An 18190-nucleotide genomic window follows, 5' to 3' on the forward strand; every position below is an offset into this window, starting at 1 on the left:
GCCATTTGGTATGCAACTGTGAATAATTTTTATTTAACAGTATCAATGTATTCTCTGTAAGAAACAATACAGTGTATTTTCCTAGCTATTGGGGGAAGAGAAAAACCAATACCTTCTGAAAGAGGGCAACAGAAAGATAAGCAAGAGAGCAAGTACCCTGGAAAGACAATAAAGGACAGGATTTTTAGAAGCAGTAAGTAGTCAATGGGGTCAAAAGGTTGAAGAACTCAGTAGAGGCTCTGGGATTTGGTCAGGAAAAAGGTTACTCAAGATTTCAATAAGAGCAATTTCAGTGAAGTGGAGAGGTCATAAAAGACTTTGATTTCTGTCAATTCTACTTATGGCTACCTTGCTTGGTTCCATCCTGGTCTATTTGTTGCTGGTTGTCTTGTCTCCCTCTTGGCACTGAAACTGAGACTCCCCCCCCACGCCACAATAAAGTTCTTCACACCCACACGTGCCCCCAAACCCTATAAACTAATCAGATTATTTTTCCTACAGACTTGAAGGAAGATAGATATTGTAATTTCTACCTATTTTAAAAATCTTTGAGATACAGTCACTACTGTGATGAGGTCCACACAAGTAAAAGTGCCTACCTATACAGAGAGGGTTGGAAGATTTTGTACAGGTTATTGCTTGTCGTAGTCCAGTTGCAAGTGGACAAAATGTCTGCATCCTGAAAGACTGCAGCTGGCTGTCTCACAGTGATCACTAACTAGGAACAGAAAGTCATCTCTCCAGGTCAGGATTTAGATACAGCAATGATGGTATGTGCTTCGCCAGCAATGTAAGAATTCTGTAGCCATCCCCAAGAATGTCAGTGACTGCTACATTGACTTTAAAAAAAGCAGACGTGTCCCTGAACCTAAACCACCAAAAAGAGAAGTGTTAAGGAGTTATAAGTTTTAATAAAACTCTAAAAAGTAATACTGAACACAAGGTTACAGTCAACTGATGTGGAAAGCCCTAGAAAGCAGCATTAGGGATAGAACGTCACTTGATATACGGTATCAAAACTAACTTTTTAGAACTGTTTGAGGAGAAGAAAGATTCTCCTATGAAATTGAAACTAGTAATTCCGACAGTGCCTTTACTGAGATGTGATATAAATTTTATGTAGTTTCCAATAAACATACATGCATGCTTCGATCAGTTAGAGCAAGTTATGCAGGTCATCCTAAATACCAATAAAAGTTTTATATAAAAAACAGTCTCAATATGCCATATTTTCTGAAAAATATATATATTTAAAAAAATACAGATCTGCATTATAGTATTATAGGCACCTTTTTTTAAAGTATGTGGACATTTTGAAATTGCATAGAGTTTTAGAGTGTTAGATGTAGCTATGCCAGAGGTGGCTAAATGGGCAGAGGGCAAACAAAGGCAAAATACATATGATTCATCACATAGCTAGTGCAACCACTCCATGCCTGTGAGGTATGTGTACATATATTTACACACACACACAGAAGAATAAAAATCAAGATACGTAGGAAAATCTATTTTAAATAATTTTTAATGGTTTTTAAGATGTGTGATTTTCTTCTCTTTGAAAGTTTTGTACAGCTACTCATAGTAATGAAAGCAGACTTGTTTTACAATGGAGCAGGGTGCAGCAGGGGTGAGGTGGGAGACTAGGGAGTGGGTTTTTTTTTTTTTTTTTTAAGTTAACATTTCTAAACTGGGTACACAATGCTGTACACAGGTTTTATACTCATTGGGGTGACTTGCACAACTCCACTCGTGAGTAACAAAATGACACCAAACCAAAGAATAAAAAAAATTACACCACTACATCCACATCCCACCTCACCCCCAATGAAGCACTGTATAGTACTCCCATGGATATCCGAACAGCTCTTCAGAACCACTTTGTGAAAATGCTGCTTTAAGCAGTGAAATAAATGTGGGCTGCATCCTCCTGGGAGCATGAGAAAGACTAGCTGGGGTATGGTGCAAGCAGATCTCAATTATTTGCCTTAGGAACATAGGGACTGCCACACTGGATCAGACCCATGGTCCATCTAGCTCAGTATCCTCTCTCAAAACAGTGGCCAGCACCAGATATTTCACAGTGAAGTGCAAGAAATCCCACAATAGGCAAATACGGGATAATCTGCCCTGATAAAGGTCTCATACTAATCCCTCTTAATTATGGATGATATTAAACATAGAAGCATGAGGTTTAACATCCCTTCCAAGCTTTTTCTTAGCATTAGCTGTTATAACTCCAGATATTTTCATTATCTATGTGAGGTGTTCAACCTTTCCATGAATCTCACTAAATTTTTTGCCTTAACCATCTCACAGCTTTCATTTTTAAAGAAAGCTGAGACTTAAAAAAAAAAAAATCTCTAGTTGTTATACTTGCAAAAGACACCCTAAAAATAAGACACACACACACACACACCAAACTTCAGAATGTGAAGCAAGCACAAGCAATACAGAGATCTTCATTCATTCAATACATACAACTTAGGATGGCTGTGAAAGTTAACATAGTTACCTATTTTATTGCTCAAAATATGTAAGGAGAGAAAGCATATTCTGAAGATCTACACTAGCATTTTCCAAGGATCAAATAATTAGCTTTTGGGGGATGGAGGGGATCAGAAGATGTGAGATGTGCAAAATAAGATGGGTAGTAGGCCTTTAAGGCTATATAATGAGGTTTCTACAGGGTGGGAATGCAATTGTTTTTCTGAAGGAAGGCTTTCAGAAATTTGGGTTATACTGAGCTGAAGTGTGGTTCCATGCGGAAATGTAATTATAAATAGGTCACTCAAATTTACATCCAAAATGCTAAATTTATCATTCACATTTGTGAAAGATACTACAATGATCCAAATAGTGAAAAATAAAATGCAGAGTATAGTAACATTTTATTTATTTTGGTTGTTTTGATTTGTCTAATATCAATTCATCAGTCAGGTTGGCCTGGTGTCTGAAATAAACTATTGAGGACAAAGAATGTGTGTAACATACTGCTTTTCTGGTAAATTTAGATTAATGTTTTTAGTGATATATTTCACACGAATATCAAAATATTGTGTCCAAACCTGCCTTTCAAAATAAGGTGCAATTTTATAATTCTCAGGAATTGAAACTTGCTTCATTGCCACCAAGGTGGATTGATTTAAAATCAAGGTGACTGAAATCACCAATTTTAATAGAAATTTAAGTCAGCAAGTAGCAAACCTCGATTTAAATCCTCAATTTTAATCTTGTTTTGGATTGTACTTTTTAGTTATTTTCTTAAAGAAAAGTTAATTCTTACTGGTTGGAAATCATTAAAATGTGATGATTTGCAGCTAACCACACATACACACACTTATATAATTACAAACTTAAGACTAAATAAACCTATGGGGTTTTTTACATTTTTTTATTATGCTGGAAAACGGCAAATCACATTTATCGAGTGGATTTTTTTATTCAAGATGTGTGTCAAATTACATTTGGATGGAAACTGGACTTCAATTAAAATGTACAAAAACAGCATTTCAAAATGATTAAATAAAATGACCTTAAAATATGCTAGATACATAAAAAAAGTTTATCAAGACATGTTTTATATTTAAAATTAATGACTTTATTAAACCAAAATATTCTCTGCAGTTTAGTGAATTGAACTAATAATTTTTAGTCACCATGTCCTTCAAGATTTTAGAACTAGCAGATCTCATCCTCTCACACCTAATTTTTATTCATAGATTGGAAGAGGAAAACAAGCTTTCCTACTTTTTCAATCCCCAATAAGTTTTTCAACTTTGAATGAACTACTCACTGAACTGAACTAGCTGAAAAAACTGACATGAAGAAAATTCTGCACCTGCAGACAAGGTTACCGCTGCCAAAATCTCGTTTAGCATTTTAACAAAACCTGACTCCAGCTGTTTTCAGCAATTGAGTGGCTAGCTTTCTTTAAAACTTCAGAAGCAAACATGCAGAGGTTGAATTTTTTTTTAAATTTAAAATATTTTAATAGATTTAGTACATTTAGACCTTAAAATACATTTGAAATTATGACAGCCTAACTTTAATTGGTTTATTTTTAAAAAGAAAAATTTACTTGATTGAAATAAACATTTTCCTTAAAAAAAAAATAAAAAAAAATTATTTTTCATCCACCCTAATAGCCACTCAAGTTTTCAGTTCAGGGAAAACACTGAATATAAAAAAAATCCAGACTAATAATGTATGCTATTATCGGCTTGCATTTTGGATAAAAGCAATATTAGGTTTTGCTCCTACACAGTACCTAAAGCTGTCCCACTTCATCATGTACTTTTTATATAAAACAGATTAAATCAAATTAAGGGAAAGCTTGGAACACTGATTAAGCAACAACTTAATTTTTACATTTAAATGTAATTCAAATTCCCCATACTAGTGACACGTTGCAAGAGTTAGTAGTACTAGCATTGTGACAAAGTATCAGAAATAACACCCCATTATCTACACATTTCCAGGATTATCACACTGTCACTCTGAAGCCTAAAATGTCTGTACAGTTAGTGAGACAAGATAGGTAAGGTAATATCTTTTATGGACCAACTTCTGTTGGTAAGAAACTTTTGAGTTTATACAGAGCTCTTCTTCTGAAGTTGCTCCAATAAAATATATTACTTTGCCTACCTTGTCTCTCTAATAGCCTGAGACCAACATGGCTACAAACACCACTGTACATGCAGACAGCTGAAGCAACGGAAACAGCTACAAAGCTGTTAATTGAGAGCTTTTTTTGTTCAGACGATCACTGGGCTGAATCATCACTAGGTTTCATGGTCTGATACCATCCAATTTTTAATTTTTCAGCCATTTTGACTTTATAATGACAAAGTATACAGCTACAGTAAGGTATGCATTTATGCCATGCCAAGAGTCCTGAACCATAGAAGTAACACAACCAAATCACCACCCTTACTCTCCAGCTAATTTGCAAGCACCAATTTCGTTAGTTGCCAGAGGGAGACTCCATAGATGGTGGATTACATGGCCCAAATGCCATACTTCTTCAAAACCACCCACCAATACCACAACCAGGACACAAAATAACCCCAAACACACCTCACAACAGCACACCCTTCATTTGCCACCCACACACAACACAAATATAATGGGATTCTCTCTGTTACTCTGAAGCCTGCAATGTCTATTGAGTCAGCATGAGGAGATGGAAACAGCTACAAGCATCATTAAGAGCTCTTTTTGTTGAGAATAAGACCAGGTTCAGCCATCACTGGGCCCGACAGGAATCAGGTGGAACGTTAGAGTCCAAGGTTCTGTGGCAATTGAAGGTTCTCTGCCAAGTTCTGTGGCAATTGAAATGTGACAGCTGATCAGAGAAGATGGGAACAACAAATGTGGGATAACAAAGTGGTTGTGCCTCCAGTCAGATGGCAACTCTACACAAACAACGACATTGCTCCCTACAACATAGCACATAGAAACAAGAGCCCCAAAATACTAACCCTCTATATTATTTCCTGTTCACTAATACGTACTGCTTTGCACAGCGTTAGCATACTTACCATTACTGTGGTTCGTGAATGCGTTTCCTGCTATGGTGTTCGGTGCAATAGTATACAGGCACAGTGGTGTGAAGGCCTGCCGTAAGTACTGGACTTATCTGATTCCAAGCCACACAGAACTGGGCAAAAGTGAAAAGAAGTTCCCATACATACTGGTATGCAGTGGCACCGTTGCCAGTACCACTCTAAGCTTTGAGCACAGAAAACACCAAGAAAGCAAGCTACCCTCACCAGCCACACAGGGTATGTCTACACTGCAATTAAACACCTGCAGCTAGCCCATGTCAGCTGACTTGGGGTGGGGGGGCTATAAACCTGCAGATCACAAAGATCTACACCACAGTTTTACAGTCCTATAGCTCAAGCCCGAGTCATGGGCCAGCTGCAGGTGTTTAATTGCAGTGCAGACATACCCAGAGGCTGCTAAAGACAAAGGGAGAACACAAAGGAAAAATACATCAGATACAGGACACAGATGGTGGATTACTTGGCCAAACTGCAACATCCATGAGACAGTACATGCTTTCATCTACTAGTTCCTTAACCTGTTAAATGTAGGTATTGCAGCAAAACAACCAACAAGTCCATACTCAGCACCTAATGAGCCATCTTAGCCAAGCAGAATGATGGAATCCTTTTATCAAGTGACATGCATTTGCAATGGATCAAGCAGAGGAAGATATAGAATGACTACTAATGAGTAAGACAGACTAGAATTATAAAATTACAATCAGTTTCACTCAGCAGAAAGTATTGTGGGTATCATACATACATGCAATGCACAATGCTTCCTCTAAACATGGCAGATTAAGGAGATTTAAATGAATTAATATTTAAACATAACACCTTTAATTCCAAAGAATCCAAAAGCACTGAACTACATCCACTACTGAAATGTAGTCTCGTCTGAGGTAATGCAGTGAGCCAGGCCTCAGCCAGGCTATGGCTACTGGGAAGAGAGGCAGACATGAGTCAACACAAAGATAACCGTAAAATTTATATTATTGTTCCTGCCAAATTTCTGGTTTTTTTCCCCCTTTATAATATAAACAGAATATTAGTAATAATACTCGCTTAGGAAAACTATAAATCATCACAATAAAAGAAGTTCTTCAGCAACAAACTGTCACCCCAAGAGGGAATCAACTTCTCTTCTCCAGGACTGCAAAATCCAGCTTCACCCCAGTTGTTCCACCTTCACCTATCTCTGGCTTACGATGCTCCTTTGCTTGGTCACTGCAATGATTGCACTTTTTTCTAGCAGGTCAACCTGTGACTGACAGCTCCTCACCTGGAGCGCCCAAACCATATTCCCTCTGTCAGCATCCCAGTGGTCAACTTCACCAGTCATATGCTCTGTGCCCCTCACAGCTGGGTTCCTTACACACAACACTCCACAGTGCAGCTTCCTCAGCAAATCTCCTTTTCATCCAACACCACCTATCTTTGCCCCCTTCTCCAACCACCTTACACCTGCTCCCTTTGGGAGATTCTGAGCCCCTTCTCCAGCTCTAGCTGCCCTCTCCTTGGCTCTCCCCATCCCCCTGACAGCCTTCTATGATGCTGCACCACAGCTGAAGCAGGTGCTAGTGCCCGGGCCAGGGTTACTACACTCACACTCCATTAACGGTATATGTCCTCATGCATACCCCTACACTCATAACCATTTTATATATTTAAACTATTTACATTTTACTATAATGTACATTTAGCAGATTCTACCACTCCTAGGGATCCAGTATTTCTATTCCAATCACTTCTTGAATCAATCATTTTAGAGGGATCCCAAGATTTGATCTCACAGATTGCCTGGGGATTTGCAGCATCTTCCCCGTCTCCGATACCACGCTGTTTTTGCTTACAGGAGTCTCCCATGGTATCAAAACACATTGGTCTATTAGAACCCCACATAACTCTCTTCATCAAGAGTGTGACCCTGCCTCTCATGCACAGTCTCAGGGTTGTGAGTTGCTACTTTCACTGGGATATTTACTTCAAACCTTCAAGGTTTCAGCAGGTTCTTGTTTGTGTCTTTAGTCACTTGCTCATTAGAATCCATTCACATTTTGTATTCAGGTAAATTTGCTTAGGGGATATCAGTCTCAATATATGGCTCGGGCATCCATCTGTTATCTAACTTTCCACCCGTTGTGTGTTTCAACCAGACGCTTTCTCCATTTATCAAGGGCTCTGCACTGGGTGGTATATCATAGTATTCTTTTTGTTGGGCCTTAGCTTTTCCCATATTCTATTCCACTTGGGTTCTTGCCATATTCATTTGTTAATATGTCTGAGTATGTGATCATCATAAAGGATATTCCACTGTCTCAACCCCTAATTCTATGTCCATCAGCAACCTTCCATGTCTACTGAAGATCAAATAGTAGAGGACTGTAACCTGTACTGCAATATGCTGAATTATTATAGATATAAATTAACTCAGGTAATAACTTCAGCCTCTGCTCCCACTGCAGACTGCGAATCATTCCAATTATAATCGGATTAATTTTTTTCACACATTTGTCTGCGGATAATATGCGGTTTTCATTTTATGACTGCCATAAAGTATCCAACCACTCACCACACAAAGGGCCAGCTTCCTCTAGGACACAACTGACTTCCTCCACTAACTCCGCAATACTAACAGCCTCCCTCAGAACACTGTCCTTACCACCATGGATGTTACTTCCCTATGCACCAACATCCCTCACTATTTGAGGCAGGAAGCTATGCCATCATTTTTACAAGACACTGGACAACCCTCAGATATCCACCCCAAACACACTGCCAAACTCATCCATTTCATCCTCACCCACAGCAAACTTACATTCAACACCACACACTTTTTCCAAACCATGGGAACAGCCACGGGAACGAGGACAGCTACCCAATACACCAACCTCTTCATAGGCTACCTTGAAAAATTACTGGACAAAATGCACCACGAAACCAATTATATACCTGAGACACATGGATAGTATTTTCATCCTCTGGACAGACTGCTTAAACTCAATCATAGATTTCCACTACAACTGCCACAAGCACCACCCATCCATTAAACTCTCTCTGGAATGCTCCCATCTTAGCATCAACTTTCTGGACACCACAATCAGCTTCAATAATGGAACCCTACACACAACCATATACAAGAAACTCATGGCTCACTACACCTACCTTTACAGGTCCAATAACCACCCCAATCTACATCCAGATACTCAAGGTATGCCTTCACCAGCAACGTTAAAATGCTGTAGTCACAGCACCAGCGCAAGGAGAGAGCTCCCCCAGCACTGTGTTAAAAAAAAAAAAAAAAAACACACACTACCCCCAAGAGGGGAGTGGCTCCCAGCGGTGGTGCACGGTCTACACTGCCACTTTACAGCGCTGAAACTTGCAGCACTCAGGGAGGGTGTTTTTTCACAGCTCAGAGAGAAATTTGCAGCGCTGTAAAGCGTCAATGTAGACAAGGCCTCAGATACCACAGAATATGCTCTCAGGAGCAAGTCCAAAATATACATCTTAACGCACTTATAATTGCATTGACCAAACAAGGACACTCCACCAGAACAGTAGATCACGTCACTGAATAAGCCACCCAAATACCCCAAAAGAACTTGCTTCAGAACAGAAATAAAACCCCCTCTGAACACACATGCCTAGATGTTGCCTACCACCCCACCTTGGAACCTATACTGGGCATCAAACAACTACAACCCATACTCAATGGAGACCCAATCCTGAACCCCCTCTTCGAGCCTTAAAAAAAAACCAAAAAAAAAAAAAACCCAACCTTTCTAAGTTCATCATCGGAAGCAAGCTTCCCACAGACTACGACACATCAACTCAAAGGGGCACCAGACCCTGCCTGAACAAATATAAAACCTGCAAACATATTTCCACTGCTACAATGATCAACACCCCCCACATCTTTCAAAATCCATGGGTCCTACACATGTCTATCACAACATACGGAAAACCTCATCCAGTGCACTAAATCCAGAAATAATTATGTGGGGAAACCATATAATCACTACACTCTTATATATGAGCTCACAGAGGAAAATGATAAAAAACAAAAACACCTTATCACCTGTGGGTGAACACTTTTCACAAAGCAATCACTCTATATCTGACCTACTAGTTATCCTCAAAGGAACTCTGCACAGCACTTTCAAAAGTTGAGCCTGAGAGCTTAAATTTATTACTCTGCTAAATACCAAAAACCATGGACTGAACAGGGACACTGTATTTATAGCTTATTACTAATACCAATTAGTATTACTAATACAAATTAATCACAAATTTAGTAAAAGTCATTGACAGGTCACGGGCAAGGAACAAAAAAATCACAGCCCATGACCTGTCCATGACTTATGCCATAAATACCCAATTGAATCTTAGGGGGGAGGCACTGTGGGTAGGGGGGGAGAAAAGGGGGAGAACCACGGCACCAGCTGCAGGGCAAGCCTGGGGGCTGCTCCGGCCGCTGCCAGGGAGGGGAGGAGGCCAGGGTGGGGTGGGGTGTCAGCTGCTGCTCCAGCCGGAGCCCAGAAATCTACACAGCAACGAAACAGCCCCGCAGCCCAACCCCCATGAAGCTGAGTCAGCTGGCCTAGGCCAACCGCAGGTGTCTTGCTGCTGTGTAGTCACATCCTCTCTCCCGAACAGAAGATATCACCTCACCCATCTTGCCTCTCTAATAAAGCGTACAAAGTTCTTTAACAACTGGGACTCAAACCCAGCTCCCTGACTCTCAACACTTCTGTTGTGTATCCATAAAGCCTTGCAAAACATATTCAGAAGGCCTGGGGTATACTTTGAGAAGACAAATCCTTCATGGGAACCTCCACCACAAACTTCATGATAAGCACATATGTAACTCCATCCCTGCCATATTCCAATTTTAAATGATCTAATCCTACCAATTCCAATAGACCATTGCTATCAATAGGATGCAAGGAAGCTCTATCAGAACTAACAACTTTATTTTTTAGGTTGCAAGTTTCACAGTTTGACACCACTGTATGATTTTTTCCTTCATCCTAATCCAAAAGAAACTTTCTTAATGGTCTATTGGAATTGGTAGCAGAGGGTATCTGATGCACATAGGTTGGGAAGATATCTTGGAGCCCAAAGAACAGGTTGGGGAAGTAGGACACCTGCAGACAAGAGATCCAGGATGGTGGGATACATCTCTACACCTGGACGAAGGACACAGACTTGGGAATGCCTTCAGCACCTGCAGAGCAGATAGAAAGATCAGTACAATTGATTAAGAAACATGAAGCAGCTCTCTCACAACATCATCTGGATTTTTGGTGTGTCACCCAGATACAGCACACCATACCCTCTGGGATACATCCTCCAATTAGGGAACGATTTTGACCAACTGCTCCACGATGTCTTCCCAACCTATATGCATCAGATGCCCAACCACCTGATTTCTGTATAGTGTCATAGGTCTGACCCCATAATTCAGAATCTTAACTGGTACTAATTCTTTTTTCACTGTGAAAAGACTTTTTGCCACTATGGCATCTCCTTCTTTACCCAAAGAAGGCTTCTGTAAAGCAATACAATCTGACCCTGTAGATCAACTTTTGTTTTACAAATTTGAATGGTTTCAGTATTTGGGTGCTGCTTGATGGGATACAGATATTCTATTCTCACTTTCCCATACTGACTGGCAAAATTTTGATAACTTGGCATATGTTTACTTACATTTTTTGTTTTGGTGAGGGAAGCTGCTAACCCCGATCCTTTAATACTTGCAACACTCCTTGTAACTATATTACAGTAGATTGATACCAATGATTACTGGGAGTAAACAATCACTGTTGACATTAGTACCGAAAAAACACACAAAAACTTGATCTGGTATTTACTAGTTCCAATTTGAATTTCAGCTTCTATATAGCCGACACGTGGGCTAGCCAAACCATTTCTGGCTACCAATTTCACCCTGTTCCTGCAAGTCAACAACCAATTGAGAGTCCAATGTTTCCTAAAACATTAGCTGTATAAGGTGGTAACTTGAGACTCAACATCCAGCAAGGCCTATGTTTCTATCCCATTATTCTTAACCAACACAGTCGGACAGCTCCCCATAGCAGTAGCCTGCCCTTTTGGTCATTCAGGTCTATTCTCTGTCTTCCTGAGACCTGACACCCTCCTTTGCTGAGACGTTGTGTTTCAAGACATGGCATTAGAATTTTGAGACATGCACCTCCTTTCTATAGGTCTCACCTCACTGCATCTTCTGCAAATAGGGCTGCCATCATCATCAAACTTATCTGTTATCCTATGCCCATTCTGACTCCCTGGGGCCTGCATTTCTATTGTCTAGGTGCCGGGAGCTCCTGTTTCAACATATGAGACTCTATTTGAATTTCTCTCCTTATGTGAAGGAGTGCTTTCTTCAAATCCTCTATATCCCTTTTAAAATTTTCCTCTGAAAAAGTATCTTCCATTCCAGAATTACCATCCTCCGATTTCTGGCTAGCCTGCATCACACAGTGCCCACCATCTCCAGGCCACAAGGCAATGACACATTTATATCCATGCTGTGGACATACTTCAACTGTCCTGTGTGGTTCTCTATGTCCCAGAAGTTTTATAGCATCCTTAAAGTCTAGAAGGAAATGTCTGGATCTTTAGTTATAGTTCCCTCCATCAAGTATCTTTATACAGTCCCTCAACAAATTTGCCCTTCAGCATTTTATTAGTATCTTGGACTTCAAGTAGTTCTAACTTTTCTATTGCTTGCAAAGTCTCTTGTAATTCCAACGTGTATTCCCTTACACTTTCTGCTGGACTCTAGACTGCGCAGAACCACCTCTGCTTCAGCTTTGACAAGGTATGAATGTCAAACATACAGCCTAGCCTTCCAAATACCCTGTTCTACAGTCCCTTTTATATTTTCTGGCCATGTCCGCACTTCCCTTTTAGCTGCATCCTCTAATTGCCCCAGCAGAATCTCTATTTTCTGTCTTTCTGGCAGCTCACGCAATCTGAGCATCAGCTGAAGCACTGTCTTAAATTCCCTAATAGTCTCCTCTAGAAAAAAAATCTAGGCAACAAGGATGCGCCAATGAAATATAGCATGGTTGGGGTGTCTGTAAGAGAGTTGCCCTCCTGTCGACCTTTCCTCTGCGTTACCCTGTGACTGACTCCTGTTGTTCTAAGATGATTATCTCCTGTTTTGAATTCTTCCTATCCTGTTCATGATGCCAACTGCAGTGACCCGGGCCTCAACTAGGCTATGCCAACTGTGAAGACAGGCAGACACAAACTAATACAATGGAGATTTCCTTTATAAAGTTTGAAATTTAAGGTTAACACAGAAATTTGGAAGGAACAATAACAATGTAAACAAAAGAGTAACGATACAATATAAACATTCAGTACTCACTTCGGAAAACAAACTCTAAGTTACCATCACAATAAGAAGTTTTTCCAACACACTATCATCCCAACTCGTCCTCTCCCTGGTTGTAAAGTCCAGCTTCACCCCAGTTATCCCGCCTTCACCTCTTTCCAGCTTACAATGCTCCTTCCACATGGCAATGACCACACCTCTTTCCATCAGGTTCACCTGCAAACAGCTCTTCTCTCAAAGGGCTACACCTATTGACCCAGATTCCCAAACTGTATTCTCTGTATTCTGTGAATCCTGCAGACAAGTTATAATACTGAGTTTATTTGCCATGTAAATGACTGCCATCAAATTCAGTTCCTGTGGGGTGAATTAAGAACATATGGTCTGAGAGGAAACAAACTCATTTCAACACCAATCTTAAGGAATTTCACATATTACTTTCTAATCATCAAATACATGTGAGAGGTAATTGGATTTGGAGGAGAAATATCCTCAGGTCTTCCATGGCGTAAAGCCCTTCTAACTATGGTGTTATTAGCTGCAGGTAAAATCTGGAGGGTAATCATCAGGAATAAGATGGTTTCAGAGCAGCAGCCGTGTTAGTCTGTATCAGCAAAAAGAAAAGGAGGACTTGTGGCACCTCAGAGACTAACAAATTTGTTACTCTCTAAGGTGCCACAAGTCCTCCTTTTCTTTTTATCAGGAATAAATATATTGGTTTCAATAAAATAAAAGTCACTCTCTGCTTTACATCCCACAAAGACTCAAAAGTGATCCTATGAGGCTCAAGATAATTGAACACTTAACTGGACACCATTAAATTAGGCTTGAATAAAGACGGAGAGTGAATGGGTCATTACACATAGTAAAACTATTTCCCCATGTTTATTTTTCCCCCATACTGTTCCTCACACGTTCTTGTCAACTGCTGGAAATGGCCCATCTTGATTATCACTACAAAAAGTTTCTCTCTCTCTCCTGCTGGTAATAGCTCACCTTAACTGATCACTCTCGTTACAGTGTGTATGGTAACACCCATCGTTTCATATTCTCTGTGCATATAAAATCGTCCTACTGTATTTTCCACTGCACGCATCAGATGAAGTGGGCTGTAGCTCCCGAAAGCTTATGCTCAAATAAATGTGTTAGTCTCTAAGGTGCCACAAGCATGCCTGTTCTTTTTTTGGTGGTACCAAAATATCACAAGAAAAAGCTGTTTTTGCTTTACTTCTGAACCAATTTACGTACACCTGAAATCGAGAGAAATTCTAAAACCTAACCAAACCTTGAGATTTTGCCTCTTGAGCATGCAAAACTAGGCAACAGCCTTTCAGTAATACTATCTCCTCCCTTTTTTCTCACCCTCCCCAATCACACAGAACACTATCCTATCCTCATGACCTGGTCTTCCATTGACAAAGGTCAAATTCAGACTTTAATATCAAGTTTGAGAATGCATTTGGGTTCTTTTAAAGTATGTTCTTTACTCAAAATATAATTTAATGGGAAATTCAACCTAATTATATCTTTTTTTTTTAAATTACATCTTTCCTGACTTTAATATTTGACAATAAATGATCTCTCAAATATTTACTGAAAAAAAAATCAGTTAAACTGCCAAGATATCACAAATTATGTTTCTGTATTACAACTAATTAACAGAATGAAATATAGAAATCAAAAGCTAAGAGAAGTGTCTACCCCATATGGTGCTTACAAACCATGGAGATGCATATATCATATCACAGAATCATAGGACTGAAAGGGACCTCGAGAGGTCATCTAGTCCAGTTCCCTGCATTCATGGCAGGACTAAATATTATCTAGACCTGTGGTCCTCAAACTAGGGGCACCACTTGTTCAGGGAAAGCCCCTGGCGGGCCAGGCCGGTTTGTTTACCTGCCGCATCCGCAGGTTCAGCTGATCACGGCTCCCACTGGCCGCGGTTCACCGCTCCAGGCCAATGGGGGCTGCGGGAAGCGGCATGGGCCGAGGGATGTGCTGGCCACCCTTCCCGCAGCCCCCATTGGCCTGGAGCAGTGAACCGCGGCCAGTGGGAGCCGTGATTGGCCGAACCGGCGGACGCGGCAGGTAAACAAACCGGCCCAGCCAAACAGTGGCTTTCCCCGAACAAGTGGCGCCCCTAGTTTGAAAACCACTGATCTAGACCATCCCTGACAGGTTTTTGTGGAATCTCTATCACTGGTGATTTTAAAAGCAGGTTAGACAACCTCCCTAGGCAATTTATTCCACTACTTAACCATCCTGACAGTTTGGAAGTTTTTCCTAATGTCCAACCTAAACCTCCTTTGCTGCAATTTAAGTCCATTCCTTCTTGTCCTATCCTCACAGGTTAAGAACAATAAAAATTTTTCTCCCGCCTCCTTGTAACAACCTTTTATGTGCTTGAAAACTGTTATCAGGTCCCCTCTCAGTCTTCTCTTTTCCAGACTACACAAACCCAGTTTTTTCAATCTTCCCTCATAGATCATGTTTTCTAGACCTTTAATCATTTTTGTTGCTCTTCTCTGGACTTTCTCCAATTTGTCCACATTTTTTCTAAAAGGTGTGTGCATTTCTGGGCGCCAATACTCCAGTTGAAGCCTAATCAGCACAGAGTAGAGCGGAAGAATTATTTCTTGTGAATATATAAAACCCCTAAACAGATCAAATAAATCAAGAATCCTCTGTGTAATTACAGTTCTAGCCCTCTACATGCATCTTTTAAGTACATAAAAATAAGTTTCGTAAAGAGAAGTGAATTTTAATATAGTATAACATTTTCCCTGAGGAAAAAAAATCAAATAATTTTGCAGAATTGGATGTTATATTGAAGAATTCTTTTCTAAATTAGTTTGTATTTTACCATTTGAGTTAACACTGATAAATCCAAACATACTTATAACAGATCCTTAATTCTACTCCATTGCCAAATTTAATTATATTGCATTTCACTCTCATGAATTACTTTATGAAAAAGATTGATTAAATGCGTGAGAAAGGAAATAAATGGGTTACATTTGAGTTGTATGAATGCATTTTGATAACCCTTCAGGAAGCCACCACACATCCTGTTTCTCTTCGCTGCTTTGAAGTCCTTGTCAGTCGCATCACACATTATCGTCTCCCTCTTCTTCCCCTCCCCCCCTTACCCCCCACCCATAGGCAATGTCTTAGGGCATTCATCATTTACCAGGTTACTGAACTTATGCATTTTTAGCTATGACAGCCCTTCCTCACCCACCAACAAAAATCAGACTCACTCTTTTTTTCTCTCTCTCTCCCCTCCCACCCCACAATAACACAAGTTACTATTTCCAGAGTAGCCTTGTACCAACTTCCTGCTACATCAATAATTTCGCAAGATTTGCTTGACAAATAGACTCTTATGCCTAGGGTTTTGTGGAGCTGAGTTTTTGTTTGTTGGCATAAAAAAAATGCTTCACTGAAACATGCACTCATTGCAGCATCTCAACTGCTCAACAGCACCCTCAACTACATGTCCATTTCCTCTGCATGTGTCATTTCTGCTCCCAATAACTAATTCTCGGCTCTCAAACAGAAACCCATTCCTCCCAGGAACAACTTACACAGTGCCAATTGACTATGCATGCGTCAGTCATGTACCTCGTCACCAAGTCCCTCTGAACTGCATACAGGGCCTTACCCCAATAACTCACTCCCTCCCTCCCTCTTACTACCAGCTTCTTCTGCACATATCCACCCAGCTCGCAGCCTCAATAACTCCTTTGCCAGAGATACATCCAGACAGCAACCCATCCCAACACTTTCTCCACCACCTCCAGAAGGAAACGCTGATCTCCTACTCATGCTTGCCATACCTTCCAACACACTCAGAGGCCTCCACCCATACCCAGAGTGAACCCCAGTACCACCCCCATCCATACCCACCCTGCCCCCACATTCCCAAGTCCTCCACTCATACCCCTGTACAACCTCCATACATGCCCACACAATCCCATGTCCTCTACCTATACCCCAGTGCCACCCCACCCATACCCCCCCAAACCCAAGAGCCCATAACCCATGGCTCCCACATACACCCAGACCACCCCAACCCCACAGAGCTGCCCGTGCTCATGCTCACCCTTCACACCCCAGAGGCCTCCGCACCTCACACACCATGCCACAACCCCACAGAGGTGCCTGTGCCCATGCCTACCCCGAGGCCTCCACACACACACACACCCGTGCCCACACCCACAGAGCTGCCCGTATCCATGTCCACCCCGCACAGCTGCCTATCCCCTACCGTACCTAGTTAGCACCTCCATTAAGATACCAGTTGCCTGTAGCCCTCACACCCCTTGTCCTCCGGAGCAGAGCAAAAGCCGCCCACCCCGAGACGCCTCCTCTCCCCCTTCGCAGCCACCGCCGCCCCACACGCCGGGGCAGGAGCCGGCCCCAAGAGGCAGGAAGAGGGCGCGGACTGAAGGGAACCCGGGGAGAAAGGACAGCTCCCGCATGGGGAGGAACGAGGGAGGGAGGGAGCTCCAGGACAGCAGAGGTGACTCAGTGCGGCAGCCCAGAGCAGAAAAGCCCCCTTGGTGGCCGTGCCCGGCCGGCCCCTCCCCAGGCCCTGCTCCCCTCCCGACTCTCTCACTCACAGATCTTCCCCCGCAGGTTCTGGAGCACTCGGACCCCTTCGCCGTCACCATCCTCGGCCGCCATAGTGCCGCCGCCGCCGCCGCCACCTGCGCTGCGCACTAGCAAGGAGGAGAGAAGAAGAGGAGGAGGAGGAGGAGGCTGCTCCCCGTCCCCTCTACGGCCCTCTCCCTAGTGCGGCAGGAGCGGAGGCCCCAGCAGGCGGCACCTCGCCTCGCCGCGCCGCCCCGCCCCGCCCCGCTTCTGCCATTGGACAGCAGAGCGGCAGACACATACGCATTTCCTTCTCTCGCGCGGGCGATTCAGCCCTGCTGAAGCCGCTGCCCTTTTGATGCCGGGGTGGGGCAGTTCCTGTCTCTTCGCCACGCTGAGCCTCCCCGTGCAGTGACGCCCGCGGCCCGTGACAGCCCCGCCCTCAGGAGAGCTGGGCGGGGCTTCCATCCATGCCCAAACTCAGCGCGCGTGGGCTAGTGGGGCCGTGGCGAGGGTGGGCGGGCGCTGGACGGGCTTGAACGAGGGAGGCGAGTGGGAGTCCTGGGGGCAGGACGGGGTACAGGGACTTCTAGTGGAAACTGTGGGGAAGTTTATGGTTTCCACTCCGAAGTAAACATCTGTAGTGGGTTGGGCTGGGTTTTGCCTTGAGTTG

At 42.2% G+C, this 18190-nt stretch overlaps 1 protein-coding gene across 3 annotated transcripts in view; it reads right to left on the reverse strand.

Annotated features, from left to right (window-relative positions):
* RASA2 (RAS p21 protein activator 2) overlaps nucleotides 1-17737 on the reverse strand; it is a 110346-nt gene extending 92609 nt beyond the window's left edge. For all 3 annotated transcript variants that reach the window (XR_014712966.1, XM_084639015.1, XM_084639014.1), the window contains exon 1: nucleotides 17547-17737. Coding sequence is in view for 2 of the 3 variants with exons in the window: in XM_084639015.1 (XP_084495141.1) it covers nucleotides 17547-17610 (64 nt within the window). In the remaining variant the exon portion in view is untranslated. The remainder of the gene's footprint in view (nucleotides 1-17546) is intronic.
* Between the last annotated feature and the right edge of the window lie 453 nt (nucleotides 17738-18190).

Source organism: Lepidochelys olivacea (assembly GCF_965140295.1).
Source record: "Lepidochelys olivacea isolate rLepOli2 genome assembly, chromosome: 9".
Classification (NCBI taxonomy): domain Eukaryota; kingdom Metazoa; phylum Chordata; order Testudines; family Cheloniidae; genus Lepidochelys; species Lepidochelys olivacea.